Raw genomic sequence first — 25,133 nt, 5'->3', positions numbered from 1 at the left:
TGGATTTTTATGTAGCCGAAGTTCCTGTTCTCTGTAAGTATCCTTAAATGTATTTGTTTTGTCAAAGTGAAGATCATTAAAACTCCGGCCGTCCTTTCGTCTGAGGCAGATATCTAACTTTCATATCATTCAAATCGTGCATCATATGGAACAATGAAGTATGTAAATAACATGTACATGTACATAATGTGCATTTACACATTTTGTACAGGTACAGTGGTACATACATGCATAAAAGTCATAAACTTTGAATGTGTGCATTTGGCCTGGCCTCATCAATTATGTAAAAAATAAATTACTTACAATTTCAGTGCTTTTTTTAATTTGATCAGACCGGCAGCAAATATTTCAGTTAACTTTACATCTGCAGCGAAAAAAATAAATCCACCGGAAACAGTGTAGAATTGGAAGGTTTGATCAAATTTTATAGAGCAGATAGCCCAGATTTGTGTCAAGGAAGAGCATAGCGGTGCTGAGAGTGCCTTTAACACTGGCAGTGTACATTTTCCAAATGCCCTAGGCTTCAATACCTTTGTGCCAAAAAAAAAGAAAAGAAAAAAGCTCAATCCAAGCATTTGATACGTGCTGCAGACATGCGGGGGCGTGAGACAAATGGAACAGCCCCAAAGCATTATGGGATGTTTTTTAATTGAAGCTATAGGCTTCGCTGGGACCGTGAAATAGGTCAAGTCAATTTTCCCCTTTGTGGTCCGGCTGTGTCATGTTGCAGTGCATTGGACAATGTTTGCATATTATTTTGGCGCAAACAAGGACCCGATCTGATCTGGGTTAGGCTTTGAAATTTGTCAGCGTCTGTCATTTTTTAGGCTTTTGCAAAAATTTCGGGTCCAATTGTTTTCCTGTCCCTGTTGCAGATCTGAGTGACATCTATGATTTTATAACTCTAATGCACTCCTTAATGCAGTCATCCTCCAAGAGTGATTATGAATTAGCCAACTACCTAACCAACAAATAACAAATTGTTTGGAAGTTATTCTTAATTAATGATACTTGAATGGCAAATTACACAATATTATTATTTATTTCTGGTAATGAAACCAAGGGTTCCTCCAAAGCGCCCTAGGCACTGTAGCTCGCAAGCCTGAAGAAACCTGTGGAGAGAAGACAATGAGAAGAAGTTACAGCTTTAGAGGTGGGAGGAAAACCAAAGATGAATATTCTGGGAAAAACCCAGGGAATCAGGCAGGGACTGAAAACCCAATCCGTATGTTGGCCCGGGCGAGATTCGAACCCGGGTCACAGCGGTGGAAGGCGAGGAAAGAACCGCTATGCCAACCCAACTCTCCAATGTAACAGGGACAGGAAAACAATATGACACTTTTGAACCCTAAATTTATGGAATGGCCCACACGAAGAGGCCTTTTTAATCATATAAACCCTGCCCAGGCCAAACTAATTACATCCTTAATCCCCCTAATACAAATTTTAAAAATCTGACAGTGATTCACATAAACAGGTTTGAAGATTAACATATTTTAGGTTGACTGATTAAGTGTGCATAACTATCGTGTCAGATCATAATTATTAATTGCTCACCTTTTTCTAACAGATTATCTTTCTAATCTAATTAGTGCCACAACGTAGAGCTGTCAAAATGATAACAGTATTTCAAATTCTTTTAAATTGAGTTTCCTGATTAATTGTTAATCCATTGTCTAGTTAATTATTGAAGTGACTGTGTGATAGTTTATCTTGTAAGAAGGGTAAGTCGGCTTGTTCCTAGCTTACATGCATACCTACATGACCTGGGAGTTACGAGCATAACTGGCATTCCTTTCTATCAGGTCTTGAATTCCAAGCTTGCTGGATACATGTCATGTAGGGTGCCATGTACAGTTGATCTAAATTGGTCAAATGTCATCGGCACACCACATGTTGTACATGTACAGTATATTGTCCATCACCTAAATGGTTCATGTACATGTTTATATGACAAACACTTTGTGACATCAAAACATTCAGAGTATATTGAATTTTCCTTTAGAACGGATGTGGTCGTTTATAGGCTTTTGAACCAAAATTTACCATGTAAGTTTTTGCTTTGCAAGTGTTGAATCAATCTATCCAAAAATTGTTAGCCACCGAAATAATTTCTGCATGAAATTGAATGACACACATAATGAAGACTGAAACAGACTTTTCAAAATTGTCTTTGTTGGATAATGAAGCAAAATTTAAAATCTTCTGAAATGAAAAACTGCTTTCATTTAAAACACAATTTTTGCCATTTTTTCACCACAGCTGATATTGGCCTTCAGTAGTAGTAAATTTCTGACAAATGTCATCAAAACTCAAGAAAAAGCTGTGTAAAAGTCAATGATCTGTTGTTTATTAGTGTGAAATCGGAGCTTTGTCATTTGATCCCGTACACATAGTGCAGCCTGTTCCAGTTGCACTGATGAATATCATTACGATGACTGCAAAATAATGACCGTCGATTGTGATGCAGGACACCATGTCATGTGATGTGCATTGCTTGGACATTGTAACTGGTTACCACCCATAGTATTTCTGATGAAACATGGGCCTGCAGGTTATACACCGGTACATCCCACATACTGTATACAGCCTGTCTCCAAAAAAATGGTACAATCGAAAACGATTTTTTTTTTTCAATATTAAATCTCAACATAAGTAAGTCGTTTTGAGCATCACATTAAAGAAAAAAGACCAGGCTTTACAATACTTTTTGTTTCATCTCATTTGCTTTTGTCAATCCAGAGATAACTCCAGTTTACTGCGGAACACAAAAATCGAGTTTGTTTCTTTTGCCAAGTTGCAATCTTTTGTGAGCTTCAAGACAGCATGGCACAGTACTCGAAACAACTCTGCCCATGCATAAAAGTGGCACAAAATCGAATTTGGTGTATCGCACTAAATTGATTATATCTCTGAATTGACAAAAGCAAATAAGATCAAACAAACACTATTGGAAAGCCCAGTCTTTGTTCTTTAATATTATGCCAAGTAAGAATGATTTATTTTGAAATTTCATATTAAACCAATTTTTTTCTCTGATTGTACCATTTTTTTTAGAGACAGGCTGTATATCCCATTTGAAAATAAGTATCTCATATTGTACCGAACACCAGTCGGCGAGTGACAGCAACTGTTGCATATGTGACGCGTGCTGGCAAAATGAGACAGAACTGGGCTGAGGTCGAAATGAAGGTTAGCGGGTATTAGGAAAGAGAATAAAAATTCTCCTTACAATAGTGTTTGTTGCACTTCAATTGTATGTTCTGTTGACAAGTTATGGCTGTTGAAAGTTCGCATCTGTTGACATGTCAAAAATGTAAACTACTGAAGTTTCGAGTTTCATTTTCTTGAAAATAATTTTAAAACACTTTTATTGCACCAGTTTTATACTATTTCTTTAAAAGATGTGCAGTAGACATATCAAAGATTACAAATATCAATAAATATGACAACCAAAAAAAATTCATAGATGTTTTTGCAGTTTTCTTCACTTACAGCCTATGCACACTTTTGTCTCATTTTGCCAGAATGCATCACAATTTCAGTAACAAAAATTACAGCCTCTTTTTCTCGTACTTCAATTTCCCTGTCTTCTCTTTAGAGAGAACAGAGTCCCTGCGAGTTCTCGCCCACGACAAGTTGCGGGACCTGCTCAACATTCTCCGCAACATCCTGGATAAGTACAGTGCCCTGCGCTCCACGGACGTGCATACGGCAGCCGTACTGCTCATCACACAGATCAAGAGTAAGTTGCCCAGGCATGACGGGCATGCTGAGTAATCGTCACGGACCTATAAACCATCAAGCAACTGCTAATGAAGAACAAAAAAAATTGCTAACTGCAGAAAATTATTCATTTATGTCACTCACACTGGTTTCCAGCCACAATGTCGTGCAGTTGATATTGCTTGTCACTTGTTCTCCGCTGTTTCATACCCAAGCATAAAATAAGCTCCTGAAGCATCTGCCAATGGTACCGTAGCTGCTCTAAAAAAAAAAATTGTCTGACAAATTGTGTATTTTTTAATCACCCTTTCCTATGAAGTCCATATTTTCTTGCAAATGGATGAAATTTTGCAAGTGTTCTGTAGCTTGTACATGTACACATGTAAATGACATTTTCTTAAGAACACATCTTGTGCAACTTTCTACTCTTAAATGTATGAAACTATTTGAAGTCTCTTTTTGGTTAATTTTATTGAAAAGTGCACTTCTTTAAACCTTTAAAAAGAATTTCATGCTTTTCCGGACAACTGAGGGCGCTGTTGCTGTGATGTCATTTCAGGAAGACACTGTTTAGTTTAGGGGTTTTCTGTTCAAATTGTGAACCCAAAATTTGCTCCTTGAAAACATTTCTGAGAAAGGTTTGCTCATTGGCTTACTGCCGTGTCGACCTACATGTACATGTACCGAACGAATCACCCAAAAAAAAAAACATTTATGACAGCAAAATATATCCAAAACTCTGGCAACTTTTTGTGCTGAAATACAGTAGCTGTAACATTGAGGTTTCTGCCTGGAATGACTTCACAGTTTTGCTCATGAATATGGAATTTCACTAAAGCATAAAAACCAAAAAGGCACCAAAATAACCTTGAAAATGGCAAATTGAAAACACCGGGTAAGGTTAAACGGGACACAAAGGTACATTTTCAAGCATTGCATTAAAAAAAAAACTTCCGTTGCATGGGCCCAAATGCACTAAATTTTGTCTGGCATAATCCTGTTTTTATTTTTATATTTATTTTGGTTATATTTTTGTTTATTTGTACCAGGTTTGAAGGATGAAAGTGAGGAGGAGAGAGTCAAGCTGTTTGAGGCGATAGACCAGCTGGCCCTGGCTTTCAGTAGCAGGTGAGAGGAAATCGTCTGTTGGTGTCAATGAATTCAATTTCATGGTTGAATATTTATTCCTTTTTATTGGGGGGGGGCGTGGTGATCAATGGGATTAATTGATCAATTCAGTCACAGTTGATCAACTGATCAGATTGTTTATTGATTAACAAATTTATTATTTGATTTTTAATGCATTTATTGGTATTCAGAATCAGATTCAAATTCAAATTCAAATTTAAATTCAAACTCAAATTCAAATTCAAATTCAAATTTAAATTCAAATTCAAATTCAAATTCAAATTTAAATTTGTTATCCACACTAAAAATATAGAGATTCAGCTTCCACTTGCATTTCTGAACAATGACATTACATAAAACCACTAAACCAATATATAGTACAATATACACAGATCACTATAACTCACTAAAAATAAACCAATACAATACAGTTAAAATTTAGAGGACCACGACACATTGCACAAAAAATTCTTAAGTCAACAGTGATGGACTTCCTGATGAATTGATTAGGTGATAAATAAAAATGGCTAACATATATAAGTCAAAACTTTGATTCTTTGAGCTGTTCATAAAACATGAATTGTATGATAAGTCTTTGGTTAATAACGTTACATTTGCCGATCAAGTTGTTGTATAATACACTCTGTTCATGGAGCCTTTCGATCGATGGTTCTCATCAAAGCCTCGGCCATCAGCCTCGGTCCAAAATTTTGGCCACCGGTATCAAATGAGGGGAATAATCGTCATAGCGATTTTTGGCAGGGTACACACCTCCAGAGTTGGAAAATATGTGATAGCATTGCAGTGGTGGCAGCTTTTTGGGTGTTATCACCCTTTTTTTCAAAATGTCCATCAAAATGCTTGTTACCACTCTAGGGGCGGTATACCTTGCGCATGCGCACTATAATCATTCATGCCCTGATCATTCAGGCCAAACCCCCAGGCTGATGGCCTATTAATCATTTTCTTTTCTTGCTGCAGTGTGACAGAATTTCTAATGGGAGATGTGGAGCAAGGCAGCGTGGGATTCCCCTCCTCAAAGGTAATTGGCTGACGTCATGCCAACCGCATCTGGAAATTTCCATTCCCATATTAATCTACAGGTTGATGTACTCTATGTTCGTGCTCCTTCGAATATCCACATCGGTTTTGAACATGTACTCATGATTTCAAACAATTTTCTAAATTTAAGAAATGTTGACTTTGTATCTAACATACCTTGAGAGAATGTGGTCGAGTCCAGTTTTTTTACCTTTTGAAACCTCGTGGCCTCCTTCCAAAAGTTTAGATGATATTTTAATTTACATGTACATGTCGGTGTAATTGCAAAGTGTGTTAAACTGTTTCCCTTTCCAAATATGTATATAAAACTGGAATTATTTGTACATGTATATGAAGAGCCGGTTTGAAGGCAGGAGTTTGTTTGTTCATTGGGTTAGAGTTTTGTTTACGGCGGCTAAACATGATCGTGCGCACTGTCGTACTTCCTTGTTTAGAGTAAATTATTGAAAGTTCAAGTATTTTTGTTATGGATTTGTTTTGAGCGTTTTACATGTTGGTTGTCGAGTCAGAAATTGGCACTCCTGTTGAAGTCTTTCAGTAATATTCTCGGACAGTGTGTCTAGCATGTACATGTATAATCTAAGCAAATATATGAGGCTCAAACTTTTTGGAACTTTCGCATTTCAGCCGTTTAGAGTTTTTGGAATGGATTTCTGGCTGTGGGCCTTCGTTAGTCAACACATTGGAACATTGTTGTTTGGGTCGTGAGGCCACTTGGAGGCCGTTGTTAATGTTTTCGGATGTCTCTGTTTTGTTTCCGACAGTCGTATGACAGCCTATCATCCATGACAGCAAGCTCGGACGGCGGCAATGCCTACAGCCGGCAGACGTCGCAAGACGGCAGGGAACCAGGTAAAAAAAGTCACTGAAATATTGAAAAAATCCACTTTAGACAGAGATCTGGAGGTTGTCAGCCTATTAAGAAAAATTGTCTTGGACTGACAGCATTTGAAAAATGTTTCACTTCACGCACTGCTAAAAAGACTTTGTTACATTTCTGAGAGAAATATTCTTGTTTCAAGAAACGATTTCTTGTCCAACTCCCGGGATATTTTTGGAGGTAAAGTAATAAGAAAACATTTCTTGAAATAGGATTATTTTCTAATGGAAAGGAAACCATTTTGAGCTTTGACAGTTTCATAATTTTTAAAATATTAAACTCAAGTAAAAAATTTTTCGACTGAGTAGAAATTCTTTCTTTTTTTTTTTTCTTCCATGTAGGGAGTTTATCAGCCAATGAAGTGGACGAAAGCCTGATGCGTTCGGATTCTGGTCTTGAGACGGCACTAGACCGGGCCAAAGTCTGGTCCAAATATGCCAAAGATGTCATCAGCTACGTGGAGAAGAGAATTCACTTAGGTAGGTTAATATCAAGCAAGGCATGTAGGAGCATTTGCAATTACTTGGAAACGTACCCACCGATTTTACAAGGAAATCCTTGCTCAAAGTGAAGAAGAGTCTGGTACCAAATTCCCCTGTGAAGTTATTCCACGTGAAATGGTATCATTCGGAAGAAAACAGTCACTGAAGGTGCTTTAAGAAAATGTGCCCGTCGGCACAGTTTTTTTTTTCCTGTTTTAGCTACGGAATCCAGTTACAAGACCCCAAAAATTGTGCATATGTCTCCTATGTTTTTTCAAAATTTATTGTATCCACTGAGCTGCAACTTCAACAAGTTATTTGTTATGCTCTTAAGATTTTGTGCAATTTTGTTGTTTCAAAAACAATAGGCAAACGATCCATTGTACCTATGAAGGTCATCCAGTCATTTCCTTTTTGATATTTTTAATAATAATTCCAGGAACAGTAACTTTAAACATCTGAAGCAGGATGTTAAAAACTGATTTAAAAAAAATGTGCACAAGTATTTTTAGAAACATTTCCAAGAATAACTGGACTATGATTTTAGGCAGGATTTTTTAAAAAAAACCTTACTTGTTGAATCATTATATGTAAAATATTGTTGTTGTTGTTTTTTTTTGGGGGGGGAGTGAAAAATCTATGCATGGTTTTTCCACACAAAAACCCATGTTTTCCTTTGGAAAGTTTCAACATTGCATGTGATGAAATTTTGCATGAGGACAATGCAACTTTTTATACTGGACTCCAACCCAAGATGCAACGTACAATGTACACCACTGCCGGACCACATTGAGCTCTACATTCATTCATGAAACGGTAGTTAACGAACAACCTCACAAACAAGGAAAATTACATAGAAATGTATTCAGAGTAATGCACTTGTCAATTGTAACCCGTGGTCTGGGGGACCCTGGCTATAGCGGGGCACTAGCGGGGACCTACGCGAGGGTTTCCAAGAAAAAGGTGCCCCGCTACCCCGGACATTACACCGGGACTGACCCAAGACTTCCAGGGGGATTTCCAAAAAGCATGCCCCGCCGGCCGGGGCATTGCCCCGGGCTAATACCGGGACTTCCAAGCAGTTACTCCGGGACTTACCTTCGGAAAATCGTTAGTCTATATGTACATGAACGACATGCATCAGAATGCGTGGGGATTGAGAAATCAGAAAATCATGAATTGTCTAAGGCAAGACTGAGTGGCCTTAGTTTAGGGCATTATGCCAGGCATCTTTTGCCGGGGCATATGCAGGGACTTCCACATTAGGCCCGGCGTACTATGGCCTGGACTTATGCCCAGCGGTCGGGGGCGGGGACTTACCCATGGGTTCCAAGAAAACAGTGTCCCTGCCCCGTGGCACTTGACTAGAAACTTACCAGGGACTACCCGGGGGTTTCCAAATTGCAATATGGAAATCCCCGGCTAAGTCCCCGCTAGTCCAGGGTCCCCCGGGGTGCAGGTTACAATTGACAAGTGCATAACATTATCTTGCACCTTTGTTCAAAAACTATTAATCTGGTAGGAAGAAATATTTTAAAATCACGACCTCCCTCCGTCCCAAAGTATTTCTTGCCATACATTCATACTGTTTCCCACTCCAGTACTGTAGTGTAAATAAGTATGTATTTCTATGTTTTACAGAGACGGAATTTGCAAGAAGTCTTGCCAAGCTAGCGGTTTCAACTCGCACTAATCTCAAAGAAGAGGTACGTAATGGACGTCTTGGAAAAAAAAGTCACCAACATGTACCAAACAAAATCGGATAAACACTTGCTGGATGACTGAAGATTATTTCTAGTTGTAGTCCACGTCCTGTCTGTGTGATTTATTTTTGAAATGATGTCGCATTACACAATCAGGAAAGACCCCATGAAATCTGTTTGAGTTTCTTTCTCAATAAAATTGATGGAGATTATAAGACATCCAGGTGATATCAATTCAACAAAATTTAAAGAAGACAACTGGACTCGAACCTTCTGGATTGAGAAATGTTTCACGACCTATCCGGGTCGCTTCCTCGGCTCTGAATGGGCGGCGGAAAAGGACCGGTGCTTGAAGAGGCGATGCGATCGTCCCTTCTATTGTTCTGTTGATCACCGGGGTGTGGTGTAGGGGCGTTTTGATTACCCCTATTGTTGTTGCAATGTTGAGGGATTTTCCCGATGGCCGGGGTGTAGATCACTGAGAGGTGATGTCGTAGTCCCCCACCTTGGTTTAAGGACGGGTTCTCACTCTTCACAAAGATGGCCTCTCTAACCCCCTTCTCGAACCCTTTGTCAATTATTAGAACGTTTTTGTCGTCAAAGGAATGTCTTTTTTATCAAGTTTTTTTTTTTACCATTAGCTAGGGAATCAACAGCTTCAGTTGCCGTAAAAATAGAAATCTGTGTGTATTATTGTTTAAAGAGGTTGTGGAATGCTCGAAAACATTTCCGTCATTTTTTGGGTATATGTAGCCTAAGGTGTGATGAAATAAAAACGACTATTGTTTCTGTTATGAAATGAGTACAAAGGGTACTTTTGAGAGCTATTTTTCAGGTCCTGTTTCGACCCGAACGTGCAATTTGTGTAAAAGTCGTCGTTGCGGGCAGCAAACAAAACACAGTAAATCGTGACGTAATAAACGGGACTCGTTTATGCTACTCTGCATTGGGAGTCCTGTTTATTACGTCACAATTTACTGTGTTTTGTTTGCTGCCCGCAACGACGACTTTTACACAAATTGCACGTTCGGGTCGAAACAGGCATGACAGGACTTGAAAAACAGCTCTCAAAAGTACCTTTTGTACTCATTTTATGACAGAAACAATAGTCGTTTTTATTTCATCACACCTTAGGCTACATATACCCGAAGAATGACGGAAATGTCTTCGAGCATTCCACAACCTCTTTAAGTAATATGGCTGCTACTATTCAGCAGCACTTTCTGTTCGATTTTTTATATTGCAAAGTTTCTTTTTTCTAACTCATCTTTTCCTCTCTCTTTTGCAGACGTATTTACCCTTCCAGTCAACTTACCTTACAGCATTGGAACATGTAAGTTGGACCATTTCTTAATTAATTCATCATTAATTTCTTCATTACATTTTTGTGAACCATTTTTCTAAGAGATTCAAGTTTTGGCAAAAATATTCTATTTCCTTGTTCAGTTTTTAGTTTCATGTGTAAAGCCGGTAATTTTTTTAATGTTTTTTTTTTTTTTCATTTTACAGGATGTGAACTATGCTCACAACTGCGATGCTACTCAGTCGCACATCCAGGGACAAAAATTTGTCCAGGTAAGGAAACAAACAAATGGAGAAAACTTGCTTCATACATATTATGCATTTTGTCTCATGAATATGCATTTTTTTCATGCATATATGCATATTTCTATTGGAGTTGTAATGAGATGCAAATGGTCAAGAAAGTTGGTTTTGTTGCAAAATAGTGTAAAATTGCTAATTCCTTGCATTTTCCACTTTTTTCAACAAAATTGAGTTGTAGACGAATAAGAAAATATTTGAAATCTGAGGATGATTTTTTAAAAATTGTGTTTTATTTTATTGTAGCAACTTGAAGCGAGGCGGGTAGAGCACGACAAGAGGAGAAAACAGATCCGCCAAACCTGGACCATTATGAAGAAAGAAATGGTACGGACTCTGTATCTTTATGGCATTCGGATTCTGTACATAACTACGGACATAAAATTAGAAAACACTGCTAATATTGGCAGCTTAGCACTATACACCAGACTCAGGTAGACGCAGACGTGTGCCCATTTGATGGACATGAGTTGCCTGCACTGAACATGTCACCAACATTTGATATGATCTTTTCTGGCTCTCGTACGTTGGCTAATAGTGCCAGCACAAAGTTTCTGCACAAAGTTGATTACTTACACGCAGTTATGCCACTGCATATGTGCAAACTGAAGTTTTCTGGTAAATCATGCTGTCCGTCTGTTGGTTCAAACTTTTTTTTTTTGCAGTCTGCACCCTGTCTGCAACTTATGATAATCTTCTCAACTTAAAGGGAATATACAACATTTGCAAACATCGAAAAATAAAACTACCAAGTTTTTACGAAATACCTAACTAGGATGTTGGTAAATGACAGTCTCAAGCATCTTGTAAAATTATGGCACCAGGTGTGAAGTCATTTTCAAGAAAATGGTATTTTTGTAAACATTTCCAACGGTGGTCGGCCGACCAGCGTTGGAAAAACCTAACTATTTTTCAACTACTGCTCCAAATGTACCATTTTTTCAGTCCAAATTTTGTTTGCTATTGGTTACATGTTCATGAACGGGTGCAGGCCAGCTAGACTGGTTCCCTTGCCTTACAATTTTCCATCATCTATAAATTGATCCATTTTATCTTTTGTGGAGTCAGGGAACCAGACTACTTGAACATTTTTGTTTTTCTTGGTTTTTCCAAACTTTTCAAACACAAAACTTCAAAAATGTCAGTGTAACAATATTTGATCTATTATACCAACCCCCCAAATAGTTCATTTCTGAAAATTATAGCAAAAGCCAATGATGTACATTCCCTTTAAAGGGAATATACAACATTTGCAAACATCGAAAAATAAAACTACCAAGTTTTTGCGAAATACCTTAACAGGATGTTGGTAAATGACAGTCTAAATCATCCTGTAAAATTATGGCACCTGGTATACTGTCATTTTCAAGAAAAGTGGTATTTTTGTATCAATTTCCAACGCTGATCGGCCGATCAGCGTTGGAAACAACTGGCTTTTTTTCAAATACTGGCCCCAATTGACCATTGCACTTGTTTGCAATCGATTACAAACCTATGAACGGGTACGAGCCAGCTAGACTGGTTCCCTGACCTTACAATTCCCCAATGTATGTAAACTGCTCTGTTTCTTCTTATATGGAGTCAGGGAACCAGACTACAGGAAAATGATCGTTTTTCTTGGTTTTTATAGCATTTTCGAACCCAAAACCTCCAAAAAGTCAGTGTAACTATATTTGCTTTATATTTCCAACCCCCCAATTCCAGCCATTTCTGAAAATTACAGCAAAAGCAAATGATGTATATTCCCTTTAATTATTGTAATTTCCCCCTTTGTTTGCCTTCGGCACCTTGCAGCAAGATCGCAAGACCAACCTTGAGAAGTGTCGTCAGCAGTACATCAACCGTTGCCAGGAGTATGAGAAAAGCAGCGAGTCGACCGCCAAGACGGAGACTGAGATCTTGAATGCCAGCGGCGGGTCCAACGCCGGCAAGCTGGAGAAGAAGAAGAAGGCCGAGGAAGATGCTCTCGGGAAGGTATTATCCATGCTGAATTCACAACCACCAGTTTTATTTTATTTTAGTTATTTATTTTTTTCCAAATAAACCACAGTGAGAAACTGACTTGGTTGATAATAATTTTTCAAAAGTTGAACAAAGACATCAACTGGAGCTGGGCTTGAACCTGCATCCTCCGGATTGCCGTTCCGGTGCTCTACCAACTGATCTATCCAGCCCTATGTTGGCGGTTCCCCATTTTGTCAGTGTCGTTCAAAGATGAAACTTTTCAAATTTTAATCGGAAATCAGATTTTTGTACCTTTCCAGTGAAATTTCAGATTTTTTAACGATATCACAAAAATTGTTAACAATTTTTTTCACAATTTTTTTTTTTTTCATTATAATTTAAAAAAAAAAGTCAATGAAAAGTCTGTAAAACGGCACGTAAAGATTTCCACAAGTGAATAGTTTTAATTCTTTTACCAGTCGTGAATGGAGTGATTCTATGGTAGAAACACCTAGGCCAACGCTGATCAAATCCTTTTTCGGCTGGAGAAAAGGTTAAATACCGATCTATGACATTGACAAATTCACTGGGTACCACATGATTTGCTGTGCTGCACTTCACTGCGCGACGCTGTGGCAGCTCGGACCCAAGGTTCAATTTCAGATTTTTTTTGACAAGGCCAGCTTCATCTCTGGTCTTAGTTCAAGGGGTGCTAGACAGAAGCCATAAACCCGTATATATGCCATGTAGCCAGGGATCATGCCCTAAGTCACGATGCTAGCAACGCTAGAGGATGCAGCCAGTTCTATTGTTGAGACCATTACAAGTAATGATGAAGTAAATTAGTAGAAAGATTGTGGGTAACACCATGTGGAAAGTAATCTCTTCTTGGAAGAAGTGTGGTTCTGAAAAGAACCGGTTGCTTGAGTGTAGAACTCGACGTTGCCGGACAGTGTGCTCTGTCCGTCCTCACCCTCTCACCCTCCTGAGGACAGACAGAGCACACTGTCCAAAACGTCGAGTTCTACAACTCAACCAACCGGTTCTTTTGAGAACCACACTCCTTCCAAGAAGAGATTTCTTTCCACATGGTGTTACCCGCAATCTTTCTACTTTATCTCATCAGCCATGCAAAGCTTCAAGTCATATGAGCTCCGTGCGCCAACGAAAGAGGGCGCCCTTTTACCTAGCAACGACGTCCCATGGGCGGGACATTTAGCTGGTTGACGCGCACCATTCTTTGTACTTTGTGTGTGACGCACGTACACCAGGGAATTTGTACTATGTACACGCAGTGGTACGGCCGCGCGTCGCGGCAAAATTGCAATCAGGCAAGATGGCGTCGTTCGGTCACCCCTAACTGTACTCTGTTTGCCGGTGAGGGGGTACTTGTGAACGGAGCGGATATAATGATGAAGTACATGTACTGAACCTAGTGAAACGGAACTGAAAGAATTATTTATGTGTAAAGAACTACAAAAATACTCATATCAAACTGTTTTGTCCTTCCGGTGCTAGGCTAAGGAAGCAGAAACGACATACAGGGCATGCATCTTTGAGGCCAATGCCAAACGAAAGGAGATGGGCACAGTTAAGGTAAAAAGAAATAAATGGTTCAATCAAGCCCGGTTCATACTTCATGCCGTCACAACTACGCGTTCGCTTTGCGCCGAGTATGAATCAGGCTTTACAGAGGATTCCAAAGTTTGCTTCCACATGTCCTACTAGTATTTCTTAGTCTCATTATTATGTAAATCTTTGACCACTGTTGTCTGTATGTTCGTCAGTCCGTCCTTGGTTATTGTTTGTGTTTTATTTGTACTTGTATATTCGTTTGTCTGTTTTTCTTTAAACTCTTCGAAATTGTTTTTTTTTTTACATATTTGCATTAAAGGGAAGATACAACATTTGCAAACATCAAAAAACAAAATGATCAAATTATCACAGAATATCTTACTGGATTGTTAGGGACTGACAGTCCAAAGCATCCTGTAAAATCGTGGCTCCTGGTGTGCTGTTATTTTCAAGAAAACTTGTATTTTTCCAACGCTGGTCGGCCGACCAGCGTTGGAGAAAACTGGCTTTTTTCAAAACCTGCTCCTAATTTTTCATATTTAGTTATTCCGCATTGTCTTTGCAATTTTTTACATACCTGTGAAATGGTACAAGCCTGCTAGACTGATTCTCTGACCTTACAATTCCCCAAAGTCTATAAATTGCTCTGTTTAATCTTAAGTGGGGTCAGGGACCCAGACTTCAAGAACATGGTTGGTTTTCCTGGATTTTCCAGCATCTCCGAACCCAAAACGTGAAGTCAGTTTAACAATATTTGCTGTAACATACTAATCCTCCAAATCCATTTATTTCTGAAAATTGCAGCAAAAGCAAATGTTGTACATTCCCTATAAGTATACATGTACATGTAGGCTTGCCCCTATAAGCTTAGTTTTTTTTAAAATCTTTTCTCAATCTTAAAATAACTACTTTTTGTTCTCATGACACTTTTACTTCGTTTTTGATGGAAATAAGTGTTATTGAAATGGAATTGAAATGGAAAACTGTCAAACCATTTTTAAAATTTTTTTTTTATTCTCTTTTACAGAAAGATCTTTTGGTCAAAGTCCGGGAACTTATTTACCAGTGTGACCAAACAATGAAAGCAGTAAGTTTTTTTTCCTGATTTCAGATAAAGTTTTTACTGAATGAAATTGATAATTTCTATATTCTGTTTGGTACGATGGCATATTAACTACCACCATGTCATAAATAATGTAACAGTTACTTGCTTTATCTACATATCTAAAACACAAATCAAAGCAAGTAAAACACAATATTGACGCAGAATTTTGTGAACATTAAAAAAAAACTTTTTATAAAAAACACTTGGAGGTTGAGGTAAACCTTGAGAGATTTGTTGCCAAGGAAACCACAGCTGGCTCCTTTCCCAGTGATGGGCATAATTGGGTTACTTTGCACTAGGAAGGAGTTCAGGAACCTGACCGAATCTCTTCTTTTGTTCCCAACCGCAGGCGACAGTCAGTTACTTCCAGTTGCAGCATTCGCTCTCTGCTCCGGCCCCCGTCCAGTTCCAGACGCTGTGCGAGCAGAGTCGGTGCTACGAGCCGGGCGTCCAGTACGCCGAGTTTGTCAAACACAAGTCCCGTGTCAAAGGTCGCGCGGCCAAGCACGAGGAGCCCTTTGTGTTTGAGCGCTACATGTAAGTTTCGGTCACTCTTGGTGGAAATATTCACCAGCAGTTTGATTAACATTTTAGTAATTAGGTTTAAACCTTCCCTAATACAGTGTTCTTAATGAGAATGCAAGATGAAACTTCACAAGTTTATGGCAAATTTCTATGGGAAGAATGCTTTCAAGCCCTTTGCCATGCACAAAGCAGTGAGGCTGCCACAGGTCACTTTGTGGACTCCCAACATGGCTGCTGCTGCACTTCAGTGCACAGCTTCATATACATTTTGGAACCCCCAAAATGGCTTCCCAGTGACTTCAGTCTGTAATTGTAGTGCACTATCCAGTCATCAGTATAGCACTGTAGGGCCCACTTTCATGGCGCTGCTAACCACAGACCTCCGCGCTTACGATCGCCATTCTATGCTAACCATGCAAGCAGAAAAATTCCGGACTAAGCCAGTAAGCACAGAATCGTTAGTTACGGGATGTACGCATGTGCACAAGCCAAAATTCCTCGCTAACCTGTGAAATATGATTACTGTAAGCACGGAAGTTTCTGCTGCAGTAAGCAGGGATTTTTTGCTAAGCAGAACCATGAAATTGGGCCTTGCGCACATCATCATCATATTAAATGATTTTTTATGGTAATCTTATTTGGTGACTGATAGGGTATTTGACAAGACACGTAAGCCCAGCTCCCATTCAGTGGACAGCACGGAGGACGACCGGGCCAGCTCCCCAAGCAAGCTGGGTCAAGGGTCACGCAGCGGCAACTCACCGGAGAGAACCGGTAAGAACGACGGTCTGTCCTTTATAGATGGGACTGTCGGTGGTTAGTGGATGGGGATGTCAGTGTTTAGTGGATGGGGCTGACTGTGTTTAGTGGATGGGGATGGTGGGGTTTAGTGGATGGGGCTGGTGGGGTTTAGTGGATGGGGATGTCAGTGTTTCGTGGATGGGGATGTCAGTGTTTAGTGGATGGGACTGTCAGTGTTTAGTGGATGCGGATGTCGGTGTTTAGTGGATGGGGATGGTGGGGTTTAGTGGATGAGGATGGCAGTGTTTAGTGGATGGGAATGGTGGGGTTTAGTGGATGAGGATGGCATTGTTTAGTGGATTGGGATGTCAGTGTTTAGTGGATGGGGATGGTGGGGTTTAGTGGATGGAGATGTCAGTGTTTAGTGGATGGGGATGTTAGTGGATGGGGATGGCAGGATTCAACTCTTTCTTGAAGAATCCCATTGCCAGAAAGAAAAAAAAAGGCATAAAGTAAGAAAAGGAGTAACAGTGTTGTACCTTTAAATCTCAACGCGACAAACTTCATTGAATCGATAGCATAAAATGCACATCTGCATATACAAATGAATTTATGCAATAAACGGAGGCACCAAGTGTCATGCCGTCTGCCTCACCTTTGTTTCAGCTCCAGTGAAAGATTTTCACTCCTAAGGTACACTGCAATTGGCAAAACTTGAACATAAGGGCTAACATGACAAATTCAGTTCACATGGGGTTGACGTATGCAACAAACCATATTATCTTGTTTAACTTCGCCCTTGCATTGTAATTTACTGGCTTTGCTGAATAAACCCTGTGCGCAAAAAAAATGAAGTTGTTTTAGGGTTTAGATTGTTTTAAATTCGTCGCGTCAGTGCAACAAGGTTTTAACTCCATTATGCAACAAAGTCATATCTCGCACGAATACGCTCCGTGCAACAAGGTCGTATCTTAACGTCCATTGACTTTGCATGTTCATCCGGGTTATTTTAAGCGAGATACGACATTTTGACATTCTGAAACTTGTCTTTCATGTACGGCCCATTTTAGGAGATATGACCTTGTTGCACGTACACAACGAATTGCTCGTTTGTTACATCTGATCATTCTCCTACGCAGACAAATCCAAGCCCGTCCATGCCTGGGGGGCAGGCACCGCACCGGCCAACACGCAGGCCGCCAGCGACTCGGACAGTCTGAGCGGCAGCTCCACCAAGTCGGTGGAAGCCTCGCCCTCGGCCAGCCCCATGAACGGCCATCGGAACCTGAGCAGAGAAGCCTCGACGGGAACCATGTCATCAGGGGACGAACTGGCCGACAACGAGGACAGCAGACCTGTCTCTACTGGCACTAGTAAGTCGCAACAAAAAACTTGTGGGAATTCACTCTTTGTGACCTGTCGCCACAAATTGAGTGCAGAGTCAGACTTTTGAAGAATTGAGATATTTCTATTTCTGTATTCTGTAGAACAAGAGCTTTCAAATGGTATATAGCATATGTGATGCGATCAAGCTAAATGAGTCGTTTGTCAGGAATTTTCAGTTGGAGATTCGGGCCAAAATAGGGCCACTTCATCACATCACTTGATCACATTTCTTGGTGTTCCGACTTCCATAATTGTTTTAACTAAAGATGGTATCAGCATGCTGTTTTCACAGCAGTAATGCTGAGATTGTGCTCTTTTCAAATCTGTAATAAAAAAAAAATTGACCAGGGTCGACAAACGACTCATTTAGCTTGATCGCATCACATATAGGGGTACTGAGAAATATAGACCACCAATTAAATTGAAGCCGCTGAACTAATGTTTGAGAAGATGCAATTAACAATCCCACTGTTGTATTAAAATGAATGAACAGTCAATTAACACAAAGGGATTAAAATTGGTTCTGAAAATGTTTGAGAGCATAAAAACAATTGGGGAAAGGTAGAACAGGACTTTCAGATTGAGGTTCTTCTGAAAACAAAAAGTCGACCACTCCTTCAAATTTTGAGTTTTAAGTAAATAGGTCTGACTTAAACATTGGTACTGATATTTACAAATGATTGCGTTGCTTTGATGATTGCAATTTTTAGATATATAAACTATACCCCCTTTTGAGTATTTGTATTGAAACCTACCCCCTATTCACAACTTGGAGTGTAATCCTCATTCAGTCTCCGTCACCATCTCCCCCTCGCAGAGCTCATCGAGCCCGTGCCCAGCTCCTTCCGCAATCTTGCCTTCACCAAAGCCGCCCAGACCCACCAGATCCGCAAGCTGCGCACGCCCTCCAAGTGCCGGGAGTGCGACAGCTACGTGTACTTCAACGGCGCCGAGTGCGAGCGCTGCGGCCTGGCCTGCCACAAGAAGTGCCTGGAGTCCCTGGCCATCCAGTGCGGCGGCAAGCGCCTGCTGGGACGCATGAACGTCTTCGGGGTCGGGCTGAAGGACCACCTGCGGCTGACGGGCCGGGAGGCGCCGTTCCTGGTCACCAAGTGCTGCGGGGAGATTGACCGGCGGGCGCTGCACATCAGGGTACGTGATTGGTCCAGGACAGATGATTTTTCATTTGGTTGAATGAACGGTGTGTGTTGTTGGATCTGATTCAGGTTTTAAGTATGGGCAATTCCAGCATTAGGCCAAAGTCTAAGGTTTCTGGTATGGAGCTTGCCAAAAAAGTGGTGCGGCGACGCGGCTTTTTTTTTTTTTTTACCTGATTTTTTGCTTCAAATGTCGGCTGATGACTGTCAATGGTGCCCGACTAAACTTAGTGCAAATATATGGGAGTCCAGAGAGGCCACATAAACCTTATTCTCGACCATAACCCAATCTAAAAACACGTTAAAATTGTGCAGCAGCAGGATTCCAGTCAAACCAGTGAGTTTGGCGGTTTTGAGACATCATCTTTCATTGAAAAAAAAACTTTTTCATTTTGCTGACGCGCATGGCTACGGCGAACTTTTTTTTTTGGCCTTATACAATGAAGTGTAATAATTATGATAATATTGGCTTCTTGTATAACGCTCATGTCCATCACGAAGTGACGCTCCTGGCGCTCCAATATTACCCTGCCATTACGGCGCTGAAGCATTTGAAGGAATTTCTTCCTACCAGGTACACATTTACTACACCTGGGTGGAGAGAGGCAATCGTAGTAAAGTGCCTTGCCCAAGCGCACAAGCGCCATGTTCCCCGTCAGGATTTGAACCCATGTACCACGGCACACGAGTCGAACACCGTAACCATTGGACCACAGCGCCCCACAAATGTCTGCGACAGCCAGTTAGCCATGATATCTAAATTACCCATTCAGAGAAATGATCCAAAACTCCTAGTCTGTAATCTCCTTGACCATTACTAGATGATGGATGTATAAGATTTCAAAAACACATTTTCAGGTTTATTAACTGAGCTCTTAAAAGCTCTGTCACGGACATTACGTAACGCTGGAAATGCCCTAATAATGCTTAAAAGAGAAGTGCGTTTATCAACAATTGTAATATTTTAATTTTTATTTCAGGGTGTTTATAGGGTGGCTGGGCTAAAGGTCAAAGTTGAGAAGCTGTGTCAGACCTTTGAGAATGGTCTTGACCTCGTTGACCTATCAGAGACACCGCCCCATCTCATCACCAGCGTGCTCAAACTCTACCTCAGACAAGTAAGTCATTATCATATCTGCAAAATGGGTCATTCTATTAATTTGGGATCCACTTTTTGTCTTGTCCCTGTTTCATCTGGCATCTATGATTTTATAATTCTGATGCACTCCTTAATGCAGTCATCCCCCAAGAGTGATTATGAATAGCAAACTACACTGTACCTACCTACCCAACGAAGAAAAAAAGTTTCGAAGTAATTCTTAAATACTGATACTTAAATGGCAAATGACAAATTTTAGAGGTAGCAGGGACAAGAAAAAAATGTCACACACCCCAAATCTATAGAATGACTTGCATTCAGTAGTAATAAAAAGAATTGATAAATTGTGAAGCCAGAACCTCTGTTCTGGGTATTTTATCTACCGTGCAAGTTAATAGTCCCAGAAAAGTTGTGTTGTTTCCAAACAACGGCTTCGTTTGCAGCTTCGTCTGCATCTCTGGCACAAGAACCATTTTGAATCCTTAAATGTCCAAACCAAATGGACGCACTCTGAACTTTAGTCTCGTATTATAGAATTTGATGATTCTAAGGCAGAGCATGAACCTATGTTGAGTCAGAGTCCTCTAGTTTAGGGGGCCTTTAATCTCCTGAAGATGAAGCTGGGAATGAACCCCAGGCTTGGAAAAAATGCTGGTTCAAACTCTGCGTGACAGTGAACACGAAACGTGCATTTGTGCCCACTCAAAAAATGATGCCATTTCAGAAATTTGCTTCTTTTGATGTGTATGTTTCTAAAAAGCATATATTTCTTTCGCGTTTGCGTCAATTACAATCCTTTACGGGACCTTAAGGTTTGAGGTTAATTAGTGTTTTGAAAATCCTTGATACATTCTTGTAGCTCCCTGAGCCCCTGCTGACATTCAAGCACTACCCGGAGTTTGTCAATATTGCCAAGGAGTTTCCCCGCAGCCTCATAGAGAGCCCGGAGGAGGAGGAGCGATTGATCACCAAGCTGCGGGCCATTGTGACCAGCCTGCCGGAGGAGAACTTTAAGACGCTGAGGGTCCTCATGCACCATCTCAAAGGGTGAGTCCCTAGTAGAAAAGGTCTCTCTCAAATGATTTCATTTCCTACAGACCAGCCACGTGCATTGGCAGTTTGAGCGTCAACTTGCTCGTATTTTCCAGCAACAAGCGCGCATGTTTGGAACAGTTTCAACACTACGCAATGCGTGCTTGATTGCGTAAAATACTTAGTTGCAGTTCTACAAAGATGGCTGTCTTTGAGAGAGATCTATTAGGGAAAGAGGCGTGGACTAACTGTTTTCTTTTTTAGAGTAATTAGGCTCTGTAGACTTCATGAGCAGAAAACAGTGTTGCTGCAACAAGCCCAAAGCATTGCGGGCTTATCCACAAGCCAGAAATTTCTGAATTAACTTCTGCGTTTTCTAAGACCATACTGATATTTGAAAGGTCATCGTGAAAGTTTGATACCTGCATTTGAAGTTTAGATGCAATCCAGGGTTTTACCTAAATAGTGCCATATTTCCAAATGCTTTAGTGGTTGTTAATGGTCTAACAGTCACAAAAGAGCCACTGAATTTGAGGGCATTTAAGAACATTTGCAATTAACCACAAACGTGCCCACCGATTTAAGGAGAAAATCCTTGCTCAAAGTGAAGATAGGACTCGTACCAAATAGGCTGTGAAATTATTCCGCCTGAAATTGTATCGTTTGGAAGAAAATCATTAAAAAACGGTGCCATGCAGGCACAGTTTTTACATGCATTAGCAGTGGAATCCAGTTAAAAGACCCAAAAATTGTGGAAACATTGGCTCTGTTTTCTCAATATGTGTAGTATCCACTGAGCTGAAAGTTCAACAAGTTTAGTTGTTAGGCACCCTTCTTAAGATTTTGAGCAATATGTTCCTTCAAACGAAAAAAAATGAACAAAAAGCAAATCGTCCTTTTATCTTTAAATATCAAACTGCTTCCTTTGTCGCCAGCGTGTCTGAAAACGAAGACTACAACCAGATGACAGCCAGTAACTTGGGCATCGTGTTTGGACCCACCCTCCTCAAGCCAAAGTAAGTGGCGGGAAAAGTTGGACTTATTATCTCTAGTTTTATCATAGAACTGAAACTGCTTGAATAAGTTTCACTAAGATATATAACAAAAACAGGTAACCTGCTAATTTGAGTGTATATATTGCTTTTTGGCTGGTACTCAGGTTTATTTTCCTGAACCTTCAGCAAAGCCAATTTTTGTTGCTAGTATGCAGCCTCAATCCTGCGAAATCCTCCAACTGACTCCATGTAAAACTTGCATACAGCTTCAATCCTCCAAAATCATCCGTTGTTTCTTGAATGTGGTCCTTTGAGGGTTGACCACTGCCTCAGTCCTGCAAAATCCTCCAGCAATCACTCTCAATATGTTGAGGCAGAGCCAGTGACATCCTGGAGCAGTGCGGAGGATTTCAAGTATAGTCTAGGCCTGAATTTAAGCACGGCTGAGCATAAACAACACAAGGTCCGGCCCAAGACCTTGACACAGTGCATCCTCCCAAATCAGCCACACATTGTTGCCATATAGCCTCAATCCTGCAAAATCCTCCATTTTGCAAAGATGATTTTGGAGGATTTGGGAAGGTTGGGGTTATAATGAAGCAGGCCTCACTCAAAGTAAGCAAAAACAAAACACTGCACACTTTATAAGATTTGAGGCTTTGCAGGGTGGAGTAACGGTATCGTTTCAGTTTGCGGTAACACCATGTGGTAATAACTACTGCTTAGAAGATATTTAGTTCTGAAAAGAACTTGTCCTGCTTATTATCAACTTTCACCTAGTAGTTTTTGTTCTGATAAGAACAGTCCTGCTTTAAGTTCTAAAGAGACCAAAGACAAGTTCTTTTAGAACTTAAAGCAGGACTGTTCTTATCAGAACAAAAACTACTTAGCGAAAGTTGATAATAAGCAGGACAAGTTCTTTTCAGAACTAAATATCTTCTAAGCAGTAGTTGTTACCACATGGTGTTACCGCAAACCGAAACGATACTGCAAACTTTGTAAAATAGATTTTTGTAGTCATCTTTTGTTTTCCAATCCCTTTTACAGTGACAACACCGCGTCCCTATCTGCCTTAGTGGACATGCCCTTCCAGACGAGAGCCATTGAGATGTGTGTAGCCTACGCACAGGTGAGACCAAAGAGTTGTCTCCACAAGGATACGCATTCCAGTCGGGGGCGGATCCAGAATCCAATTTTTTTGGGGGGCAAAAATAAAAATTGGTTCCCTAAGAAGTGGGTCCTAAAAATTACAGCGTGGGGTTCGGGGCCCGCTTAAGGGCCCCGAAAATTGTTTGGATTCTTGATGCTCTGTGGTGCGATCTGAGGCAATTTCTGACCATTTTGACCAATTTTTTCTGGAGGAAAAGATGGTGGTGTATGCAGTGCCTGCTTTTATTGCGACCTCACTTAGAAAAAAAAATAAAAGTTGGTTTCGTTTTTTGGGGGGCCGTGGCCCCTGTAGGCCCCCTCCCCCTGGATTCGCCCCTGATTTCAGTATGGATGGCTAGGTCAAAAATATACTGCATTTCTCTACAAGGTTGTGCAAAAAGATTGAAACCCACTTTTGACAGCAATTTTCACCTACTTGTTGAGAGCATATTTCAAAATTTCAATTTAATGGTATTAAAATAGTGATCTTTAAACATAAGTGACAAAAAAATGATTGCAATTGCATATTTTGTCTCTTGAGATAGGGTAGTTAAAAAATGTCTTGTGCCAAACCTGTTTGCCTACGAACGGCTTTATTCCATCCGCTTGACTGAGCTCCGGGGCTTTTTATTTATTTTTTGTATTCTTGTGTCTCACTATTTCTAGTGTGTTTTTTGTTTTCCAAAGGTGTTCGGTAGCCGCGAGACACCAGTGGAACAGTTTCACCCGGAACCGAGAGAACCTTCCCCCACGCTCCCAGAACTGAACCAAGGTAAGGAAAAGTCGGCGAAAAAAATAAATAAAGACCGACCATTTTAATAATGTATGCTGGAGCATTAATAATTCTAGATCCTGTTTGAAGGCTTCAAATTACAGTTCAATCATGTAAAGTCCAAAATGGTGATCACGTTTTCAGTCCCAACGTGATTCGGAAGAATTTTTAACTTTAAAAAAAATTTTCCAACAACTTTCGCATTTTCTTCACCACATCTGATCAGCAAGGAATGAGTTTTGTTGCTTCAAATGGAAAAAAAGAAATTTGTCTGACTTCTTCTTTGTTTTCATCGTTTGTTCATCTTACAAAAGGTACAGGGAGTAACTCCCCCAACAAAAGCACTAACAACTCCACCCACATGACCTCGCCCGCCGTGGATACGACCCGGGGTCGTCGCCGGGTGCCCGGCTTTGCGTTGCCGGGCAGCAGCGAGGACAGTGAGGACATCTTGCCATGTTTGGCTGCCGACGTCGGATCCGGGGAGGAAGGTGATGGGGACAGCTCTGGGAACGAGGGCGAGGCAGGTACAGTATGGACAGAATCAACTTATGAAGCCCATAGGATTATTAGTAATAAGCCAGTTCCGTATTCCAAAATCGTCTGGAGCACAGCAAGAATTGACGAATTTTTTTTCGCGAAAACCGCAGCAGATAAATGCACACAAAGCTACAGGGGATGTGGTAACCAAATCTACATTCTGTGCAATTTTTTTGACACACAAGACACCTAATAAAAATAGTTCGCTGTTCAAATTTTTTTTTTGCAAAATGTTTTATTTCAGAACACCATAATCTCTTCAATTTTGCTGGTACCCCACTATACTTTTACATGCATACGATGAAATTTGTATCCCGAAAGAAAAATAGGCAAATCTTGATGTGCGCATGTGAAGTGGGAATACCGAACTGGATTATTACCATATATAACAGTTACCTTGAAAGTTACCTTGATAACAGAAGTTTAAGTTAAGGATGTGACTTTGTGATTAGCAAATATTTAAAGAATCGTTTAAACGTGTAAACGTTTAGCCATTTGACAAAGGCTGACGTGTTCCCATTACATGTATC

The 25,133-nt window shown here is 40.3% G+C and overlaps 1 protein-coding gene across 1 annotated transcript in view; it reads left to right on the top strand.

Moving 5' to 3' along the window:
* Positions 1-25,133, top strand: part of LOC119737511 (rho GTPase-activating protein 45-like) — a 65,223-nt gene that overhangs the window by 38,835 nt on the left and 1,255 nt on the right. Inside the window, 22 exon segments of the mRNA XM_038211929.1 lie at positions 3,602-3,745; positions 4,776-4,854; positions 5,836-5,896; positions 6,681-6,768; positions 7,138-7,275; positions 8,920-8,984; positions 10,270-10,314; positions 10,491-10,556; positions 10,830-10,910; positions 12,378-12,557; positions 14,046-14,123; positions 15,130-15,189; positions 15,557-15,744; positions 16,385-16,506; positions 17,613-17,846; positions 18,677-19,011; positions 19,997-20,134; positions 20,975-21,162; positions 22,083-22,163; positions 23,190-23,271; positions 23,979-24,063; positions 24,378-24,590. Of these exon segments, the coding sequence (XP_038067857.1) occupies positions 3,602-3,745; positions 4,776-4,854; positions 5,836-5,896; positions 6,681-6,768; positions 7,138-7,275; positions 8,920-8,984; positions 10,270-10,314; positions 10,491-10,556; positions 10,830-10,910; positions 12,378-12,557; positions 14,046-14,123; positions 15,130-15,189; positions 15,557-15,744; positions 16,385-16,506; positions 17,613-17,846; positions 18,677-19,011; positions 19,997-20,134; positions 20,975-21,162; positions 22,083-22,163; positions 23,190-23,271; positions 23,979-24,063; positions 24,378-24,590 (2,751 nt within the window).

The sequence above is a fragment of the Patiria miniata genome, unplaced genomic scaffold, assembly GCF_015706575.1.
Source record: "Patiria miniata isolate m_02_andy unplaced genomic scaffold, ASM1570657v1 HiC_scaffold_3, whole genome shotgun sequence".
Taxonomy (NCBI): domain Eukaryota; kingdom Metazoa; phylum Echinodermata; class Asteroidea; order Valvatida; family Asterinidae; genus Patiria; species Patiria miniata.
The sequence above is the reverse complement of the archived record's forward strand: the minus strand, read 5'-3'. Positions and strand labels throughout refer to the sequence as shown.